This window comes from Sinocyclocheilus grahami, unplaced genomic scaffold (assembly GCF_001515645.1).
Source record: "Sinocyclocheilus grahami isolate Dianchi unplaced genomic scaffold, SAMN03320097.WGS_v1.1 scaffold1943.1, whole genome shotgun sequence".
Classification (NCBI taxonomy): domain Eukaryota; kingdom Metazoa; phylum Chordata; class Actinopteri; order Cypriniformes; family Cyprinidae; genus Sinocyclocheilus; species Sinocyclocheilus grahami.
In genome coordinates this window covers 30,922-45,014 of record NW_015507122.1, presented here as the reverse complement: position 1 = coordinate 45,014, position 14,093 = coordinate 30,922, and the positions used below count along the sequence as shown (strand labels likewise).

Here is a 14,093-nt window from a genome sequence, read left to right as displayed (position 1 = left end):
TAGCGCCCAAACTCTGGAATAACCTACCTAACATTGTTCGGGAGGCAGACACACTCTGTTAGTTTAAATCTAGATTAAAGACCCATCTCTTTAACCTGGTTTACACATAACACACTAATACATTTCTAATATTCAAATCCGTTAAAGGATTTTTAGGCTGCATTAATTAGGACAACCCGGAACCGTGAAAACTTCCCATAACACCTGATGTACTTGCTACATCGTTAGAAGAATGGCATCTACGCTAATATTAGTCTGTTTCTCTGGTTTGTTTACATCCATCTTTAATGAGTCCCTTGCTACCTTGGTGGTTCCCACCCCCTTTAAAAAATCTGTCATCATCCCTGTACCTAAGAACAATAACCCCTCTTGCCTGAATGACTATCGTCCAGTTGCACTCACGTCAATAGTCATGAAGGTCTTTGAGAAACTTATAAAGAGCAACATTTGCTCCTCCATCCCTGATACTTTGGACCCTCTTCTCCCCAACAGATCTACTGAAGATGCCATCTCTCAAGTCCTGCACTCTTCCCTCATGCACATTGACAGCAGCAATGGAAATTATGTAAGGCTGCTGAATGACTGTCGTCCAGTGGCGCTCACGTCAATAGTCATGAAGGTCTTTGAGAAACTTATAAAGAGCAACATTTGCTCCTCCATCCCTGATACTTTGGACCCTCTTCTCCCCAACAGATCTACTGAAGATGCCATCTCTCAAGTCCTGCACTCTTCCCTCATGCACATTGACAGCAGCAATGGAAATTATGTAAGGCTGCTATTCATCGACTATAGCTCAGCTTTCAATACTATAGTCCCCATCAAGCTAGCTTCTAAACTCATGGACCTCGGCCTGAATTCTTCACTCTGCAACTGGATTCTAGATTTCATCACTGGTAGACATCAAGTGGTGATTTGCTCCTCCATCCCTGATACTTTGGACCCTCTTCAGTTTGCCTATCGCCCCAACAGATCTACTGAAGATGCCATCTCTCACGTCCTGCACTCTTCCCTCATGCACATCGACAGCAGCAATGGGAACTATGTAAGGCTGCTATTCATCGACTATAGCTCAGCTTTCAATACTATAGTCCCCATCAAGCTAGCTTCTAAACTCATGGACCTCGGCCTGAATTCTTCACTCTGCAACTGGATTCTAGATTTCCTCACTGGTAGACCTCAAGTGGTGAAAGTAGGCCAGTTCACCTCCAACTCCATCACCCTGAACCTGGGAGCTCCACAGGGCTGTGTCCTGAGTCCTCTGCTCTACTCTCTCTACACACATGACTGCATGTCTTCCCACAGCTCCACATCTATTATCAAATTTGCTGATGATACTGTGGTTCTGGGCCTCATTTCCAACAACAATGAGGCCGCATACTTGGATGAGGTAGAGAAACTCACATCATGGTGCCAGAACAATTGTCTCTCTATGAATGTGAGTAAAACTAAAGAGCTGATTGTGGACTTCAGGAAGAGACAGCAGACCTTATACTCCTCTTATTATCAGTGGGACCCCAGTGGAGAGGGTGAGCAGCTTCAAATTCCTTGGTGTAAACATCTCGGAGGACCTGACTTGGACTTCACATATCCAAACTCAGGTTAATAAAGCTAGGCAAAGACTGTACCATCTGCGACAGCTGAGAAAATTCAGGGTTTCGCCAGCAATCCTGAAAACTTTCTATTAAGGGCCCATAGAAAGTGTATTGACTCAGTGTATCTCAGTGTGGTATGGGAACAGCTCCAGTCAAGACTGCAAAGCCCTGCAGAGAGTTGTGCGCTTAGCTGAGCGCATCTCAGGGTCTGCTCTCCCCTCGCTACAGGACATCTACCTCAAACGCTGCAAAAACAGAGCTATTAAAATCATCAAGGACTCCAACCACCCTGGTAACTGTCTTTTCATTTTGCTGACATCTGGTAAGCGCTTCCGTAGCCTAATGGCAAAAACCGAGAGACTTAAAAGGAGCTTCTTCCCCCAGGCCATCAGGCTCCTAAACTCAAACTCAGTCTCTTAACACCAACATGACTTCACTTAATTATCAGTAAGACACTTAATATACTGACATTGCCACTTGCACACAGCAATTTCTGTAATATTTTATTTATTTACTTTTTTAACTCTATTGCTGCTATCGAACTACCCTGTACAACCTGTTTGCACATTCTTCTCTTGTACATTCCTGCTCATCTTAATATTTATTAAGTCTACAGTATACTGTCCTGCACATTTTATTTTATTCTTATTTTTTTTAAATCTTTTTTTCCATACCTATATTTATATATTTTTTTCTTGTGTTTGTTTTCTTTAATAATTGCACTGTCCATGGAGCGGACCTGACTTACATTTCACTGCTGGTCATATATTCTCTATATAACCATGTATGTGACAAATAAAAATCTTGAATCTTGAATCTTATTCCGAGGTCACCGTAGCCACCAGATCCAGTCTGTATTCAGATCAGATGGTCACTGCAGTCACCCGGATCCAGTATGTATTCAGACCAGACAGTGGATCAGCACCTAGAGAGGACTTCTACAGCCCTGAAAGTCAGCAGAGACCAGGACAGCTAGATGAGCCCCAGATACAGATCCCCAGATCAGACGGCCACCGGGAACTGAGCTTTATTCTGTGATCCAAATGTATTTTCCAGCTAATAGCTCCCAGCGACAGTCATCTGCAGGCATCTGTTTACAAAAAAAATGTAGGCAGATTTTTTATTTTATTTTTCAGTGTGTTCAAAGTTCTATTACTTAATACCAATAAGACTTACATGGTTTTGGTCTCTTTTGAAAGGTGACACTCTGAGGTGTGTTCCTTAACAGAATCACTGTATGTACTCCAAATGGTTCAAGAACAGCATGCAATTTACTTTGGGTATGCCTTTTTTAGGCGTTTTAGGCAAATTTGCCAGGAATGCTAAAGGGTTAAAGAGCTGGCTGTCTGGTGCGGTCTCAACAACCTGGAGCTTAACACGCCCAAAACTGTGGAGATGATCGTGGACTTCAGGAGGAACCCCCCTGCTCTCCCCCCACTCACCATCATGGACCGCACTGTGACTGCAGTGGAGTCATTCAGGTTCCTGGGCAACACAATCTCTCAGGACCTGAAGTGGGACACTCACATTGACCCAGCAGAGGTTGTACTTCCTTCGCCAGCTGAGGAAGTTCAACCTGTCACAGGAGCTGCTGAAACAGTTCTACTCCGTCATCATTGAATCTGTCCTCTGCACTTCTATAACTGTCTGGTTCAGCTCAGCTACCAAATCTGACCTCAGAAGACTACAGAGGGTAGTCCGAACCACTGAGTGAATCATTGGTACAACCCTCCCTTCTCTCCAAGAACTGTACTTATCCAGAGTGAGCAAAAGGGCTGGCAGAATCACTCTGGACCCCTCACAGGTGTGGTGGAGAGGATCTGGGAGAGAGGGGTTACATTGGTGCCGTGACCCGGATGGGAGTGAGGTTTAGGGGGGTGAGTGTAACGGAGGCCAGCGAGTAGGTGCTGTGCAGGTAAACCTCACTCCCCTGATCTCAAGAGACGCTAGTGGCTACAGTCTTTAGCCTCCTTGTTAGTGCGTCCGCCTCCCATGTCGGAGACCCACTTGGAACAAGAGCGAGGTGTGGCGGAGAGGACCCGGGAGAGAGGGGTTACACCTGCTCAGACCCTGACTTGACGGTAGGTACTTTTCCACGTCAAAGGCCGTTTTTTATAAATATGAACATTGCCGTGGATTTTAGCGTACGCACACTCTAAGATCAAATCTGTGCGTACGCACATTTTATAAATGAGGCCCCTGGTCTTTGTTCATCATATCTTGCCCTTGGGTTTAACTGTAAATTCCCCTACAATAGGGAAAACCGTCACTTCATATTGACTATAGGCTCATTCTTTCTCTTTCCCAGCAAGAAAAGCATGCTGATAGTGACCTATATATATAACATCCTAAGACCACTTATCTGAAGCTAACCAGTTTGTCTGGGCAAAGGCTGAGCAGAGAGGTAAATTATGGACATAATCTGTTAACCAAATGATAATCACAATTTAACATACTCCATGGTGTTCCACATCTAAGCCAAGTATGGTTCTCATTGGTGTGCTGTCATTTCATTCAACTCTGTCCTGTCAGTCCTGAATTGACATGTGGCTCACTTCTAAAGAATTATTCAACACCTCCGCTGACATTTTTCCTAACTATACCTTGACCATTAGTGCATCTCTACGCACACCAATTTCCTAATGTGCATCAAGGCAAAACCAAGGCAGAGTATAACTGTCTGTGTTGAATGACCTATTACACCTTTTTTACATACCGTCTCCAAAATTCATAAAACTTACTGATACACCACCACATAGGCCTGTTGTTGCTTCCATCGGACCTCTTAAAATATCTCTTCTACATAGTACAAGAGATTCTATGGATTTTGTCACTACTATACAATACTGTTATTTTATTTTCATTGTTAATGTGATCTTTGTTTAATTGTATTATAATTATTAAACTTTGCCAAAGTGTGGCTGGAATATATACACGTTGTCTAACTTGGGTTGTAAATTAACTAGTTCTGTTTCGATCTATCTATAAATGTATTTATGCATGCATGTACTTATGATTGCCTTATAACTGAATGGTGGTGCAATACTGCCACATACTGCAACAATATAATTTTGCTAGTCTTAGGGAACCTCCTAGGAGAGAATACATTGAGGATATCCTCACATATTTTGATGGAAGCAATGTAGCAAAAATCATGTTGCATTGAGTTTCTTCATTTTAGTTTATTTACAGCACAGTGCATGACAATACAAAATAAAAATAATTTGGGAATCATTGAAATATTTTTTGAAAGAAGTCTCTTTTCACCAAAGCTGAATTTATTTGATAAAAAAAAATGATGTAAATACAGTAATGTAGAGAAGCACTATAAATGCCATACATTTTCAGCAGCCATAACTCCAGTCTTCATTGTGATGATCCTTCAGAAATCAACTCAATTACTATCAATTATTCTTTCATTCGGGAAAAACTATGATACATTTGAACACAATCACAGACTTTTGTGCCATTCCTGGAAACAGTTTCTGTTCAACTGAAGACACAAGTGAACGTCACAAGCCTGGCATTTCCAAGGTGTCTGTTCCTTCTTTCCATGCACGGCTTTGCAATGCACACAGATCCGGCGACCGACAGTAGCAATTCTTCTGACGTTTGAAGTCAGCTCAGCTCCTGGAATTGGCACATGGTTTGTGCTAAACTGTTTTGGTGCTGCTTTCTGTTTCACATCACAGAGCTCTGTAATAAGCTCTTCCATGAACTGATCGTGAGTCATGTTGCCGTGCAGCTCTTTGTGCAATATGAAAGCGTTGTTGGCGGCAATGTCCAAGAAGGGTAGGAAGATTTTTCTGTACCACTTCATGGTTTTGTGCTGCGCAGCGTAGTATTGCAACAGCTGATCGGACAGGTCAACACCCCCCATGTGTTGGTTGTATGCAGTCACAGGCGCAGGACACGGTAAAATCTTTGTCTTCCATGTATGTTGTGCTTTGATTTTCCTTTGCACGCGCTCTCCTGTATAGGCAGCATGGATGGTGGAACAAACAGACACCTCTTGCGTGTCCATCCACTTCACACACACAAGAGGCCCATCCCGAATCCACCTGATGGATCCCCTGCTGGAGTTTCTGCTCAGTGAATTAGATGCAGTCTTCGGGAAGTCCTTCCTCTGGTCTCTGTACATCCCACAAGCACCAAACTTCAGTGCAAGCAAGTCTGTAAAGAGCTTTGGAGTTGTGTAGAAATCATCCATGTACACATGATACCCAGAGCCCAAAAGTTTACGGTCCAGGAGAGACATCACAGCATCATACGAAAGCCCACGGTCTGTGGGAAAGCTATTCTTGCCCGTGTAGACAGAGAAGTCCACAGTGTATCCATTTGAGGAGTCTGAAAGGACAAAAAACTTGAAGTTCGTCAGCTTGGCTTTCACGTACGCCGTCATTCCTGTATTTGCTCTGCATGCCACCAATCTCTCCTTCACAGCTACATTTCTTCTGGGATGATAGAAGGCTTTGCACGCAAGACGAATAGTGTTCATGAGGGGTTTGATCCTGAACAGACGGTCATGTTGGGCTGTGCCCCTCTTTCTGTCGTTTTCCTTGTCTGCGTCTGGGTGACTCATGTGCACATTCCATGAAATGGTGCGGTATCTGTCGCGTGGCATAACTGTGGCGGGGAAAGGCAGAGAGAAAAGGCTGTCCTGCCGCCAGTAGTCAGCGATGGAGCTCATCTTCACCGCGGCCATGTAGAATACGAGTCCGATGTAGCGGTACAGCTCATCAACACCGACATCTGTCCATTTGTACTTGCGGCCCTTTGCAATTGCCCTGGCAGCCTGAGCATTTGTGTTGTGGCACAGGTTTGCCACGACGCTCTCTGTGAAAAACAGTTTGAAAAGACTCATGGGAGAGTGCGAGTCAGCAGCAGACAACAGCGGTCCAGGTTCCCGAGCAGGCAAGAATCTCAGAGTCTGTGCAACCCGGTCAACATCAGTCTCTGCTTTCCACGAAAGAGTCCTGGCTCTCTTTGCAGCAGGCATCTGGTCACGCTCATTCTCACATCTGCAACAAAATAAAATAAAATAAAATAAATAGTGAGCATGGTAACAACATGTATACTTTACATTATGCAAGCATTTAGTCAAATATATCTGACAGTATGCAAGCAAAATTAAACTCTAAGATGTAAAATGGCGGGTAAATGCACACTTACTCATTAAGTTTCTCAACCGAGTTGAAAACTGAACGCTTGCATGCTGCCCTTGTATGATGTGCACATGAAGGCGCCACATTCCTAAAACAAATAAACAACAAAATAAGATAAATGAAAACATTTGTTATCTTATATTGTCAAAGGTACCAGTGCATGCATAAGAGATGGGCAATTATAGGCCTATGGACTGATGGGCAGGGCCGCATTAACCACTGGGCAAGGAGGGGGGCCTCACTTTTTAGTGCTATTATTTAGTGGAGTTTTTCCGTAAATTCCATGCATTACCATTAGAGATTAAAATATCACATTTGAATTTGGTTTACCAATCAAATGCATTCATTATATACTTTTGAACAAATTGTGCACGTAGCCTATCTATCAGGTGATCGCTGCGCCTAATGTCTGCATTCACCTCTCTTCACTTCATTCTGGTGTAATCTAGAAATGGTCATGCAAAGAACAATCCTCGATAAGTAAAAATGTCAACTATTCTAAAAAAAATAAATAAATAAAATAGAGAGAGAAAAAAATGAGGAGAGGGGGGAAAACATGAGTGAGTCACTAAAATCCACAGATAGTTTAATGAACCGGACACATGGAGCAGATAAAAACACAGCGTCATCAATAGGGCATTTCGCACCGCAGGAACCTTTTCATAGTACCAGAAGTAATTGTGGAACTACCCACTTTTTTGGCATTTTCGCACCGCCGGAACTGGGAGCGATTTTAGTACCGGACTGCCTTTTTCGAGAACCAAATTAGCTCCTACTCCGGAGCAGGGTCTATTCTTTGTTTCTGTTGTTGAACGCCGCGCACAAATGACGTCGCTGTCGACCGGCTTACGTCACTTCTTAGTACACACTCTCGGTGCAAATGCAACCTTTTAAATGGTACTGGGAAATAGTTCGCATAAAATCGTCCCAATACTTGGAGTACTGTACATTTAGTTCTGGAACTAAAGTGGTGCGAAAGGCCCTACTATTTTTTTCACAACAATGGACATGGAAAGTCGACGTATACGTAAAGCGATTGAAAGAACGGAAAGGAGGACTAAGAATCTCCAACGACAACTGGCCGTGCTACATTTGCTACAAGTGCCTGCACTTCGGCGTCCGTCCATCTATCGCTGTTCTCCATACTTGCGAAATAAGTTGACAATGTTTACAGTATGTTTACACAGCGTTTTAAATCAGGGCGGGTGAGGGCGTTTTCATACGCGTTTGGCCAATCAATGTCTACTTACGTCACGATTAGTACCAGTATGAGCTAATTTGGTTCTCGTAAAAGGCAGTCCGGTACTAAAAAATAATAAATAAAAAATTCACACCCAGTTCCGGCGGTGCGAAAACGCCAGAAAGTGGGTAGTTCCACAATTAGTTCTGGTACTATGAAAAGGTTCCCGCAGTGCGAAAGGCTCTATCCACACAGATTTTAGGTTAGTTTGATTATTAACTTGATAAATGTTGCTTTTTGGGTTTGAACAAACTCTATAGGGCTAGTATACCCAGCTAACAATTTTTGGTTCCTAGAACGTTCTGTTCTTTTAAATATAAATCTACAAATAACCTACAGGGAACGTTCTGGGAAGGTTCCGTTTAGGTTATAAAATTAAACCTAAAAATAACCTGCAAGGAACGTTCCTAGAATGTTCTTATTTTGTTCCCAAAAAAAACAAAAACAAATGGGAATGTTAGGTGTTTGTTGGGTATTTGCTTATGGGTTGAGAAATAAATTTTGCGCGTCATGATGCAAGCTTTTTATTTAAATGCATTTTAAGCATTTTGGTTTAAAAACGAATTTAACTGTTCAGGGACATTAAGCAGTGGGGCAGAATACATTTTGGCAAATGCGCGCATTAAGACGCTTTCTGATACACGAGGAACACACTTGCTCGTACAGCGCCTGACTAAACTAAGAGTTATTCTTCGCGCCTTGTGTTTAAATGTTCGAATACACATAGTTATGTGTCAAAATGCCTGTCTCCTTGTCAACACAGTTATCTGTGTCTTAAATGAACGTTAATAGCCAGCTAGTGCACATGCTTTATCTTTAACTATTATGAGATCCTGGCATTATATGATGAGATTTTAAAGGGATATAGTTCACCCAAAAACTTCATCATTTACTCAGTTTCAAGTTGTTCTGAACCTGTATGAATTTCTTTGTTCTCCTCAACATAAAACAAGATATTTTGAAGAATATTTGTAACCACTAGAAAATGTCTTGTCCCTGTTGACCCCAATAGTGTTTTTTCCCCCATACTATGGAAGTCATGGGGGCACAGAAATGGTTACCAGTAGGCTATTGTTCCAATTATATACATTTGCATTCATCAGCACAAGGAAACTCATTCAGGTTTAGAACAACAACATAACTTTCATTGTTGGGTGAACAATTCCTCCAAAGCAGCCTAATATAGCTGCTGTTGCTATTTGTGTCAATAATGTAAATTAAACATTAGAAAGAAAATCACTCACGGTCCTTGACCGAATCACTTTTGTAAAATAATGTATATTGAATTTATGCAGTGAAGACTATTCAGTCTATGTATTTCATACAATATAATATTTCTTATTCAGTGCTTTAAATGTTTGTAGCTCAATTTCTTTGTTCTATTGCAATCCATGACTGTTTACTTGTCTTCAATAAGTTTGTTTTTATTTAGGCTAGTATTTTTTACTTTGTGATATTGGAATGGTAACAAGAATATACACTCAAAAAAATGCTGGGTTGTTTTTTCAAGCCAAATGCTGCGTTGAGACGAGACCGTGAAAGAAAGCACGCACGTCACGTCGGACGCATCTCGACGACACCGGTGCGAGAAGTCGCCATTGTCTCTGCGTCTTCAGATGGAAGCGAGTGCGAGTGAAAGACGGTTTATGGCAAGTAAAGATTAAAAATGTAAAGTCATCATTCATTGTTTGAGTCCAGTAGTATCTTGAGATTATGGAAGGCGGAAATATTCTGAAAAGAGCTTATATTGAAAAATACGTGGACTTCGCCTCAGAAATAATCTTAACTCTTTTACTGAACGGAAGAGGTGCTTTTAATATAACATCAGTGAGTGTCATGTCATATATACATAATGTTTTTTTACATTTTTTGAAGTGTTGAGAGGGTTATTAACATATTTACACGTTAATTCGTTATATATTTTTTTCACGGTTAAATTGAATGTAGTTTCCTAAAGGAAATGGCGTTATGTAATAAAGACTAGCCTAATTATTTTGAGGCTGATGAAGTGATAATTGTTAAAAGTAATGTTTTGCATGTAATATCTCAGACATGTTGAGCTTTGTGTCTTCACTGCGCCGGGAGTTACCGACACAGAAGCCTGCTTGTGTGAGGAGCAGGCGGTGTTCCCAGCTTCTTCAGAAGAGCGGGGAAGACGCTTAAGGCAAGTAAAGTTCATAATGCCATCACGCCATCAATTTAATTTTTTTTTTTTACTAAGAGTAAGCGAATGTTTGTTGTTTTTGTAGATGTTGAAAGCTGGAGAACATCATTCTTTTGAGATTGATTTGAGTTATTTTTAGAAAATAAATGTTTGTGTTGTCTCCTGCCTGTTCACCTCACATTCTGATGCAACAACAGTGTGATTACGTGCTCATATTTTATGTTACACCACTGAGTCTGTGTTTTTCATTGCAGAACTCAAACCAACTTTGGAGTCGTCTGATTTGGAGAGTCGTCATTCTTGGTCTTCTTGTACAACTATTGTATAGTAGTGTTTTTGTATAATATTTTTATATACAATTTACCAAAAAAGTCAAATTTGATCTTAAAAGTTATATGCAACAAATGTTCAATGCTTCATTTATAAACTCTGTAGCGGTCAATGCCATACTTTTATGCATTTCTTCTCACATGCATGTTACTTTTGACCGTTTTCTCGTTTTAAATAAATATTTACTTTTTGATAGTCATTCTGTGTGTGTAAAAGTGATTTTAAATGAACAAGATTTGTAGGTTTAATGTCTAGCTCGATTTGGGTTCATTTTAGCCTAGCGGTGTAGTAATTTTAAACCATAAAAAAGCAACCCAGCATGCTGGGTCAGACATAACCCAACTTGGGTTAAAACAACCCAGCGCTGGGTTCGTCCCTTTTTGACCCAACGCTGGGTTGCCAAAATAACCCAAATTGGGTTGTTTTTAACCCAGCCGTTTTTAGGGTGTGTGTGTATGTATGTATGTATGTATGTGTATATATATATATATATCATTATTGTGATGGGGGGGGGGGGCCCTGCAGCAAGTCATAGCCCCGGGGCCCAGTGAGGCCTTCATGCGGCCCTGCTGATGGGACATCGACATAATTATGTATACCAACTTATGTTCGCAAATATCTGATTAGGTGCAAATGTTTTAAGTTGAACTTCGTTAATGACGCTGTATATGACATTAAACAACGACCATAAAAAAACAAAACTATAGTCACTGGTATAGTCTTGTACAGTACAGAACACTTACACTGCTACATGTTTAGTAAGACAGTGAAACGCTATGATAACTCCACAGAACAGCACATTTTATTCCTAACATTACAGACGCGTTTCAGTCGGACAACAGACCTGCAACAGCTGTACGAGCATGCGCGACTGTGTATAATAACTACTGTAAGGAAGAATAAACGACTTACGCATTATAAATAGTATCCTTTGCTAGATCAACTCGCCCCTTCAAATGAAAGCTTTCGTCCTCCGAGTCGTCGTCGTCTTCAGAAGAGAAGGTGAACTCTTCCTCGCTGTCTGCGCTCGTCTGGAGAGCCTCCTCGGGTGTGTGCGCCATCCTGATGAACGGCACACCGCTAACAGCTCACCGCGGGGCGTGTAGTGTGCTCCTGCGGCTCTCACCAGACCACTAACACCTGCATCCAGCGCTTCTCGGTGGGTACCGCCACTCTCCCTCTCTCCTGCACAAAATGGCCTCCCGCTCTTTCTCGTGTGAAATGGCTGGAGTCTCTTTCTCTCTGATTGGGTGCATTTAGCGACGCTGTCCTGCGGGTGTTTGATTGGGGGAAGGCGGGCTGGGCAGACACCCGCTCCGTGGTCTCCACCCCCGAATAACCTCCTCCTCCTTTTGACGTGTTACGGCGGTTAGCAAACCAGCTTTAGGTGCATTTACCGCCACCTACTAGGATAGAGTGTGGAGCACTGAAAACTTCCTATATTAAAAAAAAAAATAATAATTAGTAGTGATTCTTTAAATCCTGTTCATTAAGTCTGAATCTTTGAGATGCTTAAAGACTATGTGAAACATTTCTATAGTCACATCTTTATTTAATTTCTGAAGTGAGATCTGATTTATTTCTATATGAAGTGCTTCCTTTACATTGTATTAAAATATGCGCAACTGTTTCAGGAAGATCACATTTAACACAAAGTCCAGACTCATGTTTATAAACTATTATAAATAATGATCGTCCAATTCTAAGGCGAGAGATTATGCGGTCTCCGCCGAATAACCTTCCGTTCAAGCGCCCTTTCATCGGCTCTACTTTCCCGCGCTTACATTCTGGATCAACAGGTCAGTTTCCTAAACCGGTCACTATTGTGCGAACATGACCCATTTCTTAATATACGCGCTAAATAAAATGTTTACAATAAAAATAGTTTTACAAGCAACCATAATTCGGCTTTTTCCATAAAACACATCTTACTATATTCTGTGAAACAGAAACATTAGTGTAATAAATGCACCCAAAACGATAAATATAATAACAAAAAACACTCTTTAATGAAACTGTGGTTGGCTCTTAAAAGCGCCCGTGTGTGTTTCTGGTGGCACGCACGCGGTTATCCTCCGAAGCCGTACAGAGTGCGTCCCTGGCGCTTCAGCGCGTACACCACGTCCATGGCGGTGACCGTCTTTCTCTTGGCGTGCTCGGTGTAAGTCACGGCGTCGCGGGTCACGTTCTCCAGGAACACCTTCAGCACACCGCGGGTCTCCTCGTAGATCAGGCCGGAGATGCGCCAGACGGCGGATGGCGGGTTTGGTGATGCCCTGGATGTTATCCCGCAGCACTTTACGGTGCCGCTTAGCGCCTCCTTTCCCGCCTTTGCCTCTTCCAGACATTGTTATTTCGAGTCACTCGCCTTCTGTCGCACAACAGAACGTATAAACACCGAGAGCCTGCAAGAGGAGATATACATTCGCTTAGCGGACCTAGTTGAAACATACAAAGGCGGAGCCAATGACGTGCTCAGCAGCCCTCTTAGCTTTCTGGAGTAGCTTGTGCTGATGGCCTGGCGTTTGGAAATTACCCCATAAACCAGGTAATCACAAGTAACATGCATTTCTTTCAAACTCATTAATAAATATTACCCCAGCAACCATTTCCCTGTGAACAGATTTGTAATATTGATGTTGATAACTGAACCCCCCGCTTCTGATTTGTTCTTCTCTAATGAATATTTAATTTGTTACCTCTGTTGGCAAAATTATTTTTATATAAACGTAAGTACGCTGATTATAAACCACTATTTCTAAATCTGCTTTCCTAGTGAAGACGGGTCACCTTTTTTCTGGCTAGCGGTCTCCGAGCATTGACTAATATAAGCGAGTGCAAAGTAGTGTTTATATGCGAGACTGAATCATTTAAAGTCAGAACTAAATGTGCGGTTACAAAATACCTCTACACGTGTGACTGCATAAATGGAGACGCTGTCAATGAAGTTAAAGGATAAAACACTACTTTCTATCGACGTGCACAGAATTTGCTCATTAATTAGTTCGTTTCGAGCAGGTGGTGAGAGTTTGAGTGGGCCCAAAGGAGCACATGTTTTACAGGAATAAAGCAAACTCTTTGTTAGACAAATTGAGGCGGCTCTGAGAAGAGCCTTTGGGGGTTAAAGATACTCGGGGTTAAGCGCGCTCTCCGCGGATGCGGCGGGCCAGCTGGATGTCTTTGGGCATGATGGTGACCCTCTTGGCGTGGATGGCGCACAGGTTGGTGTCCTCAAACAGACCGACCAAATAAGCCTCGCTGGCCTCCTGCAGCGCCATGACAGCGGAGCTCTGGAAGCGCAGGTCCGTCTTGAAGTCCTGAGCGATCTCTCGCACCAGACGCTGGAAGGGCAACTTGCGGATCAGCAGCTCGGTGGACTTCTGATAGCGACGGATCTCCCGCAGAGCCACGGTGCCGGGCCTGTAGCGATGGGGCTTCTTGACGCCGCCGGTGGCTGGGGCGCTCTTCCGGGCGGCTTTGGTAGCGAGCTGCTTCCTCGGGGCTTTGCCGCCGGTGGATTTACGAGCCGTCTGCTTGGTTCTTGCCATGTTCTCGAACTCTCTGTCTTAATCTCTTATCCAGAATGACTTTGTTTCGTCTGC

General features: G+C 42.6%; 1 protein-coding gene and 1 pseudogene across 1 annotated transcript; both read right to left on the bottom strand.

The window, feature by feature from the left end:
* Nucleotides 1–4,926: 4,926 nt before the first annotated feature.
* Nucleotides 4,927–11,924, bottom strand: LOC107573440 (piggyBac transposable element-derived protein 4-like). The gene is made up of 3 exons (XM_016259874.1): nt 11,404–11,924; nt 6,765–6,845; nt 4,927–6,613 (listed from the first exon to the last, which is right to left on the bottom strand). The coding sequence occupies exons 1-3, from the start codon at nt 11,550–11,552 to the stop codon at nt 5,044–5,046; spliced, it is 1,800 nt and encodes a 599-aa protein (XP_016115360.1). The 5' UTR covers nt 11,553–11,924; the 3' UTR covers nt 4,927–5,043.
* A 285-nt stretch (nt 11,925–12,209) lies between these two features.
* On the bottom strand, nt 12,210–14,087 carry LOC107573441 (histone H3-like; annotated as a pseudogene).
* Nucleotides 14,088–14,093: the final 6 nt, after the last annotated feature.

Bases quoted from the DNA above. Each gene is read 5' to 3' on its own strand.
- LOC107573440 (XM_016259874.1), bottom strand. From the start codon at position 11,552: ATGGCGCACACACCCGAGGAGGCTCTCCAGACGAGCGCAGACAGCGAG. The intron at 6,846-11,403 runs GTAAGTCGTTTA...TATTTGTTTTAG, and splicing joins AAGGATACTATTTATAATGC to GAATGTGGCGCCTTCATGTG. The intron at 6,614-6,764 runs GTAAGTGTGCAT...ATTTTGTTGCAG, and splicing joins TCGGTTGAGAAACTTAATGA to ATGTGAGAATGAGCGTGACC.